The sequence below is a fragment of the Filicampus tigris genome, chromosome 13 (assembly GCF_054856515.1).
Source record: "Filicampus tigris isolate MCC_2025a chromosome 13, RoL_Ftig_1.0, whole genome shotgun sequence".
NCBI lineage: Eukaryota > Metazoa > Chordata > Actinopteri > Syngnathiformes > Syngnathidae > Filicampus > Filicampus tigris.
In genome coordinates, this window is record NC_141229.1 from 20,727,446 (window position 1) to 20,740,955 (window position 13,510).

At 39.8% G+C, this 13,510-nt stretch overlaps 1 protein-coding gene across 5 annotated transcripts in view; it reads left to right on the top strand.

The window, feature by feature from the left end:
- gphna (gephyrin a) overlaps window positions 1-13,510 on the top strand; it is a 51,353-nt gene that overhangs the window by 33,039 nt on the left and 4,804 nt on the right. For all 5 annotated transcript variants that reach the window (XM_086049168.1, XM_086049170.1, XM_086049169.1 and 2 more), the window contains 4 exons: window positions 932-1,035; window positions 8,907-9,003; window positions 12,520-12,658; window positions 12,753-13,510. The exon at window positions 12,753-13,510 is cut by the window's right edge and continues 4,804 nt beyond it. In XM_086049168.1, the coding sequence (XP_085905294.1) occupies window positions 932-1,035; window positions 8,907-9,003; window positions 12,520-12,653 (335 nt within the window). In that variant the 3' untranslated portion in view covers window positions 12,654-12,658; window positions 12,753-13,510. The remainder of the gene's footprint in view (window positions 1-931; window positions 1,036-8,906; window positions 9,004-12,519; window positions 12,659-12,752) is intronic.

The window sequence follows — 13,510 nt, forward strand, 5'->3', positions numbered from 1 at the left end:
AGATTTTGTTGTTAGCCTTGAATTGCACTACAATCGCGCACTACGGCATTCATCTTGTCTTCTTTTTGTAATAGGTTTTAGATTTCTTTTGTTCAGACAAATGTTTTTACCACAATAAAGAGAATTCACTTACTATGCTGACAATTTTGGCTGTCACCACAGCCTTCGTCAGATATGTCGTCACTTCCTGCTGCGACGTGTCTAAAAACAGTTGATCTGGTTGGGAAACCTTCAGAATAGTTAAGTTCCACCTAACTATTATAACTAAATTATTTAACACAGCTCACATTATGATGCAGTACAATTCTACACCAAACTACAACTAGAATAATAAAAACATTGTTAAATGAATACCTCTCTACCTCTCAGGGCTCTACACGATAATACTAATAAAACATGCACTTGCGTTGGTGCGGCCGATGAAATTTTTACCTGCTACCTACATATTGCAAATGTGTCCGTCCACCACGCTGAACGGTCATGTCAGGTGTTCTCCTTCCCTTTTGGTTCTTTCCTTACTTTTAAACTTGCTTTATGCTAATAACTTGGAAGTTATTAGGCCGTTTTGAATGGTGGAGCTCCATTTTCCATTTCTTTGAAGTGCCCCCACTTATCGGTACATTCATTTAGACAGGTCACTGTTGATGTGATTAATGATTATTATTATTATTATTATTATTATTATTATTATTATTATATCGCTACAAGATTGTTACTATTCTTGAGTTTGGCAATCTCAATTCTCACTACTGCACAATGTTTTTGTTTAATGTTTGCATAGTACTCTATCCTAATTCTAATATAATTCAGTCATAAAACACTGAAATTGATAGTGTTTCAGAGTAAGATGCCGTAAATTCACTGCAGTCTAGCTGGCATGAAGCGCTACTTTTATTTCCCTCTGAAAACCTGCCATAACTTGTTTTTGCAGGTAACCCAGTGTCTGCAGTGGTCACATGTAATCTGTTTGTGATTCCTGCACTGAGGAAGATGCAAGGCATTCTGGACCCGAGACCCACAATTATTAAAGCGAGGGTAAACCACTTACTCCCACTTCCACACACACACTGACAAAAGAATGGCTGAAAGGCAAAAAGTGTACTTTTTTGGGTGGAGGGAGGGGGAACAAACAAAATATATTTTTTTAAATTCATCTATCACAGAATGCCGGTTGTCAGGGGTACCCAATACATAATGCACTGTTTGGGACTATATTATTATATTATATGTTCAATCAATCATTCAAATGTTATTTATACAGCACTTTTCATACACAAAAATGCAACTCAAAGTGCTGTGCAATAAAAACATCCAAAATACAACATAAAAAGAAGACCCGTCCCCTCACTCCTAACATACTGTATAAAGAAATATCCACAAGCACTCCTGCACTCAAACACACACATACACACAACCGATAAACTATGTTTAAAAATACATGGAAAGGCACAGAGAAACCATATGAGGAAAAGGCACCCAAGGGTAGATCATCCACGCTGAGAGGAATGACAGCCCACGGCCACAGGGAGCGCCACCCTCACAGAGCCCCCCGGCCCAGATTAACCGGGGTAGATCCTACACAGAGTGCAAAGGCCCCCGGTTCAAGAAACCTCCAGGAGGACGTGAGAAGGCCAGCCACACCTCCCTGCGCCGAGGCCCCCCATGAGAAACACTGGAGCTAAAAGCTAAAAACAACGGAAAACAACAAAGCTAAAAGACAAAACAATAAAAGAAGCTAATAACTAAAAAAAACTGTAAGATGAGATAAAAATCGTCCTAAATCAAAAGAGTAAGAGAAATTGTTTAACTAAAATTAAACTAAAAAGGTATGTCTTGAGCCTCCCTTTAAAAATATCAACCGTCGGACCTGAGGTCCTCTGGCAGGCCATTCCATAGCTGTGGACCAAAATGGCTGAATGTAGCCTCACCGTGCGTTTTGCAATAATTAAAAGGCCGGTGCCAGAGGACCCGCGAGAGTTGATGATATGATAAAAGCAGGCCAGATAAATAAGATGGCCCAAGACCGGCATTCCAATAATCTAAACTAGTGATGGCAATTATGGCTCTTTTTAGAGAACTGGCTCTTGCGGCTCGGCTCACTAAAAAGAGCCGGCTCTTTCGGCTCCCAAACGGCTCTTCAGATTTTTTTGTTTCTTTAATCGATATATTACCAATAATTAAACATTATGCACAAAATGTATGAATATAATATTATGTTATATAATATTAATATTATACTACTATATTATAATAGTCTTTATTTTTTCACTCTGCAATGAACTTTTAACTTATTTAAACTTAACTTTTTTACACTAAGCAACTTTAAAGTCAAGCAACACAATCCCTAGAAAACACACGACACAACAAAATGTAAATTAAAAATATTTATTTTTTAGTGCAACAAACTATGGAATACAAGAATAAACGTTTAGCTTTTTTATACATAACAAATTTAAAGTGAAACACAGGATCCCTGAAAAACACACAAAATACAATTCACTTTTAACAAATTTAGAATGAAACAACACAGAACCCCTGAAAAACACCCAAAAATATAAATTAAAATGTGTCAAACAAAAGGAAAAAGATCAGCAGTGTTTACAGGTGTAGAGCCATCAATATAATTAAAATGAGTCCAAATTTGGCTCCTTTTCCTGCTTTGACTTATTTCTTTTTTTACTTTTTGTCCTCCATGTTGCACTCTCTCTTCTCTCTTGACCCTTTCGTGTGCTCACTGTGCTGTGTACCAGGCTGCCGCCCCTCCACCCCTCTGTTCAGTGCACTAAGCAGCGCAGGCACAGAGACGACAACACGCATATTGACCAATCAATCACGTGCGCCCTCAAGAGAAAAAAAAGCGTCTCGAAGGGAGCCGGCTCCTGATTGGTGGGGAACCGGCTCCCGTCGTTCACTTCAAAGAGCCGGCTCATACGTTTGCAAACGACACAAGCCTAATCTAAACTGTTGTTTTATTTTAAGTAATGGTCTTTACATGCCACACTGCTAGGGGGCAGTGCGGTGTTGATGAGGCAGATAGAGGGGACACTTTTGTAGGGAGTTCACTTGTTGTAATGATTGTGGACATAGCGGTTGCTAAATAAAAAGGTCTCCAGTCAAAATACAAGTGAAGTTATTATTCAGGTTAACGCTGGTAGCAGAGGATGGTTAGCAACTACAAAGTTCCGACACCTTTTGAAGAAGGAAAACCCTACGAAAGCTGGAAGAATGAGGTCGGAATTGGGACAAGAGTCACCGACTTGGAGAAGAAAAAGCAAGCCATCATGGTGGCTTTAGCGCTATCAGGGAGGGCGCGCGAGACAGCGATGGAAATTCCAGTAGACTACTTAAATCAAGACACGGGAATAAACACTTTATTCGCCGAACTTGATGGGTTATTCCTCAAAGAAGAAAAGGACAGAATATACGAGGCTTACTCCAATTTTGACCGGATTATGAAAGACGTGAATGGGTCCATGGCGGACTATATTATTGAGTTTGAAACGGCGATATTCACGAATGCGGAAATACAACATGGAGCTACCCGATGCTGTTTTAGCTTTTAAACTACTGGATACAGCGTGCTTGGATATATCAGACAGACAGCTGGCTTTAACAGCGTGCATTGACTTAACATTTGCTAATATGAAGTCGGCGCTTAAGAGGATATTTGGAGCAAACGCAAGTGCTGCGACGGACGGAATCAGCCAGGAATCGGTGTATGCAACGGAGCAGCAACGAAAAAAAGTCCAAGTCTGGCAAAAGACAGCGCGACAGAAAACGCCACAGAACGGTACAAATCCTCTTGACAAGTATGGACGGCGATCAAAATGTGCAGTGTGCCAAAGCACGTTTCACTGGGCTAAAGACTGCCCACACAAAAGTGTGAATGTCAAAATAACCGAGGATGATAAAACGGAAGTTGATGAGTGTAATCTTACACTGTTCACCGCGGAATCACCTACAGATGCAGAATTTTTCATGACAGAATGTTTTGAAGAATAAAAGACACTGCTTGCACTAGAACAGTGTGTGGACAACAGTGGCTTGAACACTACAGCTCAGTACTGGGAAATAAAAGTGTGAACGCTATGAGAGACACAGAAAAACAAAGTCACAGACCATTCAAGCTTGGAGATGGAAAAGTGGTCTACTCTTTGAGAAGTGTGAAGATTCTTGCTAAAATTGGGCACACAAAGAGTAACATACAAACTGAAGTTGTACCTGTTGACATCCCCCTGCTTTTGAGTAAGGTATCACTCAAAAGAGCTGGAACAGTTTTGGACATGGAGCATGACAGTGCAGTAATGTTCAACCAGCCTGTCAAACTGGATTTTACTAGCTCTGGACATTACTGTGTAAGCATTGCGGACAATGATGATAAATACAAAGCCAACGGGGATCACATTTCAGCTACTGAGGAAGAAATTCTGGACAATAACAGATGAAATGAAAACTGGCGAGAAGATGAGAGTTTTAGAGAAACTTCACAAATTTGGCCTCTGCTGACAAGCTGCAAAGACTTTTGTGTAGTTCTGGCAACAAGGACACTGGATGTGTCGACCTGCTACAGAAGATAGTGAGTCAATGTGAAGTGTGTCAAAAATATTGTAGGGTTAAACCAAAACCTGCTGTTGGCTTACCACTTGCGTCAACGTAAAAGGAAACAGTTGTCGTCGATTTGCACGAGCTTGAGCCAGGAGTGTGGTACCTACATATTATTGACCAGTTAACTCGGAGTACTACTCTAACTACCAAGAAGTCTTCTGAGATAGTGAAACATTTTATTCATGATTGGATCAGTGTGCACGGCACCCCTAAAAAACTGTTCAGTGACAATGGAGGGGAGTTCAATAATGAAGAAGTGAGAGACACGGCTGAGAATTTTAACATGGAAGTTTAGACAACAGCTGCCTACAGTCCTTGGAGCAATGGGCTGTTAGAACGACACAATCAAACACTGGGTGCAACTGGAGCACTGCAATGGATTGGGCTTTGATGGCGAAGAACTGCATGCAAAGTGTCCATGGCTACAGTGCACATCAGCTGGTATTCGGACAGAACCCCAACCTGCCTTCTGTGTTAATTGACAAAGTACGTGCTCTGGAAGGCACCACGAAAAGTGAATGGGTTGCTAAGTATATTTCAGCTTTCCATGCAGCAAGAAAGGCTTTTACTGAAGCGGAATATTCAGAGAGAATATGTAGAGCACTAAAGAAACAGCTGCGTCACACAGATGAGAAGTATGAACTAGGTGACAAGGTTTACTACAAACGGGTGGACTGTCCAGAATGGAAAGGGCCAGGAGTAGTCATTGGACAGGATGTTGCAGATTTTTTTTTTTGTTCGACATGGAGTTCATCAACTCAGACTGAAGAAAGTTACTCAGGAACATGATGATAACGCTCAGATTACCAGTGATGAAAAGACCAACAACGAGCAACGGTGTACCACTGATATGACTGAGGAGTCGGAAGGAGAGCCACATGCTGTCAACACACAGAATGACCAATTGCCAGCTATGGTAAACACAAGCGTTGAAGGACAAGAGCATGAGAGAAGTATCAAATTAAAGACTGGTCAGATCCAAAATCCAGAAACTAGCATTCAACAAACAGCAAAGGTTTTGGGACGTGCATGAAAAGCGACTGGAAAGTATAAAAAAGGAAAAACAATTTGGAACTGCTTGAGCCTGCTGGAGTGGCTGGCTCCAATGAATCCACAGATGTGTCACAATTAGAAGACCTTCAAATACAGGTGGATCAAAGTGTATCAGACTATGGAAGTGAGGACATATTTGTGACAAAGATGTCTCATTTGATGAAGCCAAAACAAGTGAAATACAGAATTGGAGACAAAATGAGGTGTTCGAGGAAGTTGAGGACAAGGGACAAAGGTGCATATCAACACGATGGGTGTGCACTCTGAAAGAGACAGTGACTGGTTTAGTACCAAAAGCGCTAAACTAAGGCTTGTTGCAAGAGGATTTGAGGAACTGCCAGTTGGAGAACTACAAAAAGACTCACCAACCTGTGCCTCAGAGTCACTGAGGCTTCTTGTAGCAGTGATTTGTCAAAGACAATGGCCACTCCAATCAATGGGCATAATCGGCCTTCTTACAGGGCATGGAACTGTCTAGAGACATTTTTGTCAAACCTCCTCCTGAAGCTAACTGTACAGGGACACTTTGGAAATTAAAAAAGTGTGTGTATGGTTTAGCAGGTGCATCTCTGTATTGGTACAACAGAGTGAAGGATATAATGATTGATGCAGGTGGTATTATGTCCAAAGTTGACCCAGCAGTTTTCTACTGGCTGCACAATGACAAAAATGTAACAGGTGTTCTTGCTTGTCATGTTGATGATTTCATTTGGGGTGGGTCTCAAATGTTTGAAATGACAGTCATGGCACACCTCAAAGCCATGTTCAGTGTTGGTCGTGAAGCTCATAATTTTTCTTTTGTGTGTGTATATTTTACACCAAGCCACATACATTGAGCATTTACAGCCAATACATCTCACACCATCACGAGCAGCTGAGCAAGCTTCACCTGTTACTGAAGAGGGGAGAGATCGGCTAAGATAAAAAATTGGGCAACTTTTGTAGGTTGCAAGACAGAGCAGACCTGATGCCATGTTTAATGCCAGTATTCTGGCATCAAATCTCAAATGTGCTACCATACAAACAATTCATGAAGCGAACAGTGTTGTACAGTGTTGAACTTTCAACACCTTGGGAAAGATAATAGCCTAAAGTTGGTTGCATTCACTGATGCGTCTTTCGCAAATCTCTGATGGGGGAACTCAAGGTGGGCACTTTGTTGTTTTGATGGGTGAAAACGGGCAGTTTTCTCCTATTTCTTGGTAGTCAAAGAAAATTAAGAGAATTGTCAGGAGTACACTAGCAGGTGAGACTCTAACTATGTCAGAGGGAATTGACAATGCCATTTTTGTCAACATTATTCTCTGAAATCTCTGCTGGTTATACTGGTCGCCAATAATTTGTGTTACAGATAATCATTCACTCATGGATGCATTGAAGTCTATTAAATGTGTTGCTGAAAAAAGGCTCCGCTTGGAAATCAGTTCGATTAAAGAGCTGATCCAATCAAAAATAGTTAGACAGGTGCAGTGGTCAGACAGCAAAGATCAACCGGCAGACTGTCTCACTAAAAAGGGAGCATCTCCAGCCTTGTTACTCAAGGCTCTCTATCAAGGACATTGGTCAATTCAATGAACCGACCAACACACTTTACGTGTTTACGTGTTAGTTCAATAGTTCAATGTTTACCGAAAAAAGAGGACAAACCACACATTCATGTGTACTGTAATTTCTAATGTTATGTTCGTTTTTTTATTGTTAATTGAACAATAGTTTGTTTTTTTTTTTGTTTGTTTTTTTAAGAAGAGACTGAAGTTGTTGTTTTATTTTAAGTAATGGCCTTTACATGCCACACTGCTCGGGAAGGTGCTGTGTTGATGAGGCAGATAGAGGGGACACTGTTGGAGGGAGTTCACTTGTTGTAATGAATGTGGACATAGCGGTTGCTAAATAAAAATGTCTCCAGTCAAATTACAAGTGGAGTTATAATTCAGGCTAACATAAACGACAGGAAATAAAAGCATGCATCAGCACTTCCGTGTTAGCCTGAGAGAGAAACGGGCAGACTCTGGATATATTCTTAAGATGATAAAAAAAAGATCTTAGCTACATTTTTAATATGAGGAATAAAACTGAGCTCAGAGTAAAAAAATGACGCCCAGTTTCTTCACACATTGTGAGGGTTTAAAATCTTGTAGTTTTGGTAAAAATTTCTGTTGATAATACATGGAGGTTTTGGTCAGGTTAAGTTTGTGTCACTACATAGGGCGTGATTATCTTTTTTTTTTTCTTCCCTCCACACAATCATAAAGTAGGTCAAAGTTTAGTCCCTCTTGTCTTGCCCATTATATAGAATTGCTAGAATGGTCTCTTCCAGATGTATTCTACAAAACAAAGAGCAGATAATTATTTTTGCCTTGGAATCTTCGGGCTCTGTTACTGCTCCACAGCTAACTGTCTATGAAGTATGGTCAGCTTCACTTTTCAATGAAAGAAACATTTATTTTGAGTAGATCTGCTTGGTTCTCTCTCTTTTATGATCACGTTTCTTCTAATTACTTGTCTGCCTTCTGAAAATCATTAAGGTTATTGCAATATTGTCCAACAGTCTTCCCACTGATAAGATACTTCTTTAAGCATTATGGCACAGCTGCTTGTTTCCATCCAGTAACCAACTCCATGCAACATCATGCTTATAGTTATGTATTATTTAGGGATGTAACGATAACGTCGATATTGCAATGTTACAATTGCCACAATATCATCGTCGTCATGTTCCGTATTTTTAATAAAACAAAAATCGAATAGTGATTACCACCCTCTATTCTGTTACAAAGACGTTGATATCGTCATTGTCTACAAACATATATTTTAACCATACATCCCGTTCCACTGGTTCAAAGTCCAGAAGTCTTTTTCCTTGCCGTCACTTATTTCAGAGCTCCTGTGATCGTGTGCTTCACCATTAATGCCCGAAAAAATTCCAGGACGTCCTCTGCGGTCTAATGACACAGTCACATGTATACTTTGTTGCATTTCATTGGCTGAGAGACACAGAATTGGATTTAAAAAAGAAAAAGACGTATACACTCTCCCGGCTTTAAAGGTAGGAAGCTGCAACAGCGCTCCCAGCTCTCGTGGTAGAAACACAGTTATGTGCTCCCAGCCTTAATGGGTTAAATTCCACTTACTGCTCATTGTGTCCAATTTTTTAAAGTAGTGAAAATAAGATTCCTTGCTCTTGTTTGATTACAAAGCCTCATGTAATCAGGCGAATTAATTAACACGTTTGTTTGTGTTTGTTTTAGCTTTCGTGTGATGTGAAGCTGGATCCTCGGCCGGAGTACCATCGCTGCATACTCACCTGGCATCACCAGGAGCCACTGCCGTGGGCTCAAAGCACAGGTGGGAACATGCATGCACACAGACACACTAGGATGTGCCACACATAATACGTCATCGTTTCCACTATGACCGATGTTGTTTGTGTTAGTGTTAGTTAATGTTAGTCGAAGCCAGAATTTCGACCGAATGACAGCTTGCTCACCTCCAATTTCTGTTCAGACATTTTCCATCTAATCGTTTGTTTATGTTCTTCTATTCCACTTTACAGTTCGAGCTAACAACAGTGATGACAATAGCAACTAGGTGGTGTTCATACTGAGGCTGTGTGTGTCTAATCAAAGATTGAAAGCCTTTCCACTAATTTGGGGTCTTATTTTATCCTTTTGTTAATATGGGATAAAAAGAAAGGGAGTACTCTGTGTTATTGGTACTCAACACTTACAGAGTTCAATTCAACACTGTGTTAGATTGTATTTAATCCTTATCAGAATTGGTGTTAAAGTAACTCCTTCCACAGTATTAAAAAAAAAAAAAAATCAGTGTTAAAATAACTCAAAACTGAGTACCGTATTTTACGGACTATATGTCGCTGCGGAGTACAAGTCGCACCAGCCATAAAATGCATAATAAAGAAGAAAAAAACATATATAAGTCGCTGACCCTCCACCCCCTCTCGGAATCCAAGTTGTCTGTCGCGTAACGCAAATTAATTTGTCCATATAAATCAAATTAATAAAATTGTGCGCTTAGTACACATCATTTCCACCGAGCTATGATGGTAACATTTAGCTAACATCTACACATGTAGCATTACAAGAAAGTTACGGTAAGATAACTTTAAACTCACCAAAACGGTCGTAGATCGATTAAATAAGTCTTTTATTTATCATCGACCATGTAGAATGTTTCCAAGTCTCCAAAAGTATTTATGTATTTGGTCGTAATTATCTCTCTGTTCGCCTTCTGCGCTCTCCGCTCCGTACGTGTATGACTGATGCAGGACCACAGCCAGAAGCACGGCAAGTGTTTTAAAGAAACAGTACACTATTTTGTATAGATTTATTGACAGTCAAATTGTCTTTTTATCATACTATTTTAGTTACTTATTTAACAAAATATAAAATTTTTAGCCATTATTCATGCATATTAATAGGTTTTAGGATTTGTCTTTATGTTTTTTTTAAGTGAGTTACAATAACATATGAAATGATATAAAGGTAATAATGTGTTAATAATTTCACACAAGTCGCACCCTCGGCCAAACTATGAAAAAAAACACGACTTATAGTCCAGAAAATATGGTACTGTGTATGGAGAGAATTCTCTCCTTATTGCTATTGTGTGGCAGGAACTCATCTGACACACGGCCACTTTCAGTCACAGTGTGCCGTTCCAAAAAAAAAAAAAAAAAAAAAACAGTAAAACTCTGATGTAAGAGTGAACTTAATACGTCTTTGGTTGTTTGACAATTAAACATGAAGATAACATTATTAATAAAAAAGGACAGGAACATTTAACTGTAACACGTTGCACTCCCAGAAGTATTGGTGGCAGAGCAGTTCTGATCGAGTGGGCGGAGCTTACTTTGATTCACTATATGTCGGTTAACACAAAATAAATCAACTCTCTAAATAACTCCAACACCGACTTTCATTTAAACCAGACAGTGTTAAAAATATACTTTGCGGATTGAAATCAACTCTGAAACATTCGACAGCAATATTTTAACGCTTCAATTTTTGCTGTGTATTAATCAATTGAAATTCAAAGACAGTACAATGACTTGAGGTGTTTGTCATTTGCAAAGATGGTTTTAGAGCACTGATTCCCTATTATGTCTTCCATAAAAATGTATAATATATTTTTTTCATAAATTTATATTGTCGTTTTGCAACATATAGTATTTATTTATTTACCCATTTCCGTCCCTAGTAAGCCTTCAGTTACAAACACTTATCTACATACACAATCTAATGCAATCAAATGCAAGAGTTGTGTCAACATTCTGCCTCTAGAAAAAAATGATCAGTTCATTGAAATGTCATGAAAAGAACCACGTTGTTACAAACACCTTTTCACATGAAGCAGTGCAGTTCTATCTAAAAACACTTACACATATTACATATAATAGATATATTAATAGATCATTGCCTACTTTAAAAAGGTGAGTTGTATGTACTTATTAGATTTGGAGGTGTACCTAATAATGTGGCCAATGCAAATCTGACCTGTGCTTTGAAACGGAAAATTTTGTTCACACGTTACAGTTCGTAACAACTTTTTTAGGGGTGAACCGATCACAATTTTCTGGCCAATCACCTATCCACCCTTGACCTGCCAATCCTGATTTTTTTTTTTTTTCATTTTTCATAACCAACAGCATACACAGTTGATGTTCAATCTTTTTGTAAAACATTCAACAATCTCTGTCCAGTATCAATACAAGCGTTTTTTGTTTTTTAACTGTACATGAATTAGTTCTCTCAACTAAAAATGAAAAGCCTCTTAAGGCCCAGATCAAGAGCGTAGCCAGAACGTAGCTAATCGGTGAGCCTGGAGAAATCAGGGTCGACCTGAATATTTCTTTCACTGAGCACAATCCTCCTATCCCAACACATCATATATTCAAATAAAACGACAAACTGAATAATATGAAGTTCAGATCTTCCTTAGACAAACACAATTATGCCATTCTTGATATTCAATAGAATAATAACGAAACACAAATTCTAAAATAATTTATTAATAATTTACTAAAAATGTAAAAGTATATATTTTTTTCATGAATGTCACTGGATGGGCAGTCTGTCAATCTGGGTGGGCCTGTGCACAGATACACCAAGGGCGTCGGATTGCACCGTCTGATTGATGTAGCGAACACCATTCATCGGTAACATCGGACCCCGTCAGGAAGCATCTGGTGGGCGATTCAGCATGTTGAATTAGTGTCGTGCCATTTGGCCTCTCTGATTGGCTGTTAGCTAGCAAATCAGCGCACGGAGCACCAGCGGGAAGTGACAAATGCAGAAAAAAAGTGAGCATGCCTCCGCTGCCCTAATCTTCTTACAAGTACAAGAGTACAATACTGTGTCAAGAGCGTGAGGGTTTGCTTTGCGTGGGAGTTCATCGTGAGCGAAAAATATAGCTGAATGCATTGTTTACGTTTTTAAAGTCCGCCCCTGGCCAATAGCTTTCCCGTTGGCTTTTTCTAACCATGAGGAATAATGACTACCACTGCCGATGGTATGGAGGAGTATTAGATCTCACGCATGCGCAGAAGGTACTTTAATGATCAGCGTCGCTGATTGTCGTTGCGGTGTATTTTTCCGGTGTAAAAGTCGGCCCGATGCCACAGTGGGTAAGCGTCGGTCCTAGTTGGCCAGCGAAGAGATCAGTGCAGCAGATTGGCTTTATTTTAAGGGATCGGCCGATCACCGATCCCCCAAATTAAGGAAATCGGCGCCGATACCGATCCCGGCATTTGGATCGGTGCACCCCTACTTTTTTGTGTTCGAGATTATGAACAAATCTTCTGAAGATGTCTGATTTTCCAAACTTCTTGTCGCATCCCTTCAGGTAACCAAGTGTCCAGCAGGCTCATGTCAATGCGCAGTGCCAACGGCCTGCTGATGTTGCCTCCTAAAACCGAGCAGTATGTGGAACTGCACAAGGGAGAAGTTGTGGATGTTATGGTCATCGGACGGCTATGATGCAGGTGCTCTCTCTCGTTTTTCACATGGGCGAGCCATCCTGTTTGACACTCAGAAAATTGAAAATGTATCAACAGACCCACATATTTTCCTCCCCAGATTTCAGTCACTCGAGACAAATACTTTGACGGTGCTGGGACTTCCTGCCTGGACAGGGGCATCTATTAGCTGTGATGTCATATGCAACAGCCAATTGGAGCCAGCAGAGGCTGAATCCTCATAGGTCTGCATTGAGAAGACTTAAAAAAAAAAAAAAAAAGAAAATGTGAAGAAATATATAAAAATGAGATTTATTCTGTAATATTATATAATTCTCCTGATTATAATGATTATTAATATTCGTACTTCATATGGTATTATTATGGTTCTGATTGAATATCATCATCCTTCTAGTAGTAGTTACATTCTTGTCTCTGGAGTTCATTTGCTTTGTGCGTTCAGCACTTTTCCTTAGTAGACCTCGCAATTTCGAGTGACTCTTTCCTCTGCTTCTGCCACACACCCTTTTGTCCTCTTCATTTCTGCTCTTCCATCCGCCATCCCTCTCAAAACAGCCTGCTGTGGAATCCCTCTGCAATTGATTGAAAACCCTTCCCCTGACTTTGTTTGAGCTAGCCCAAAAATCCAAACAGCAGCAATGATGCATTGTATTACATAATAAAACGGCTGACTCACTGGAGACAGTGGCTCATTAGCAAATTCTTACTTGAATGACACCTGTGACAACCCTAAAAAAAACCTTTGTAGAAACTGTTGACTGTGGTAAGTGGCTCCTAATTGGTGTATGCAAGAGTGATTGAGTCCAGGGCCCCACTTGTAGCCGGTGGAATATTTTCCCACTGTGTAAGGAGGTGCAA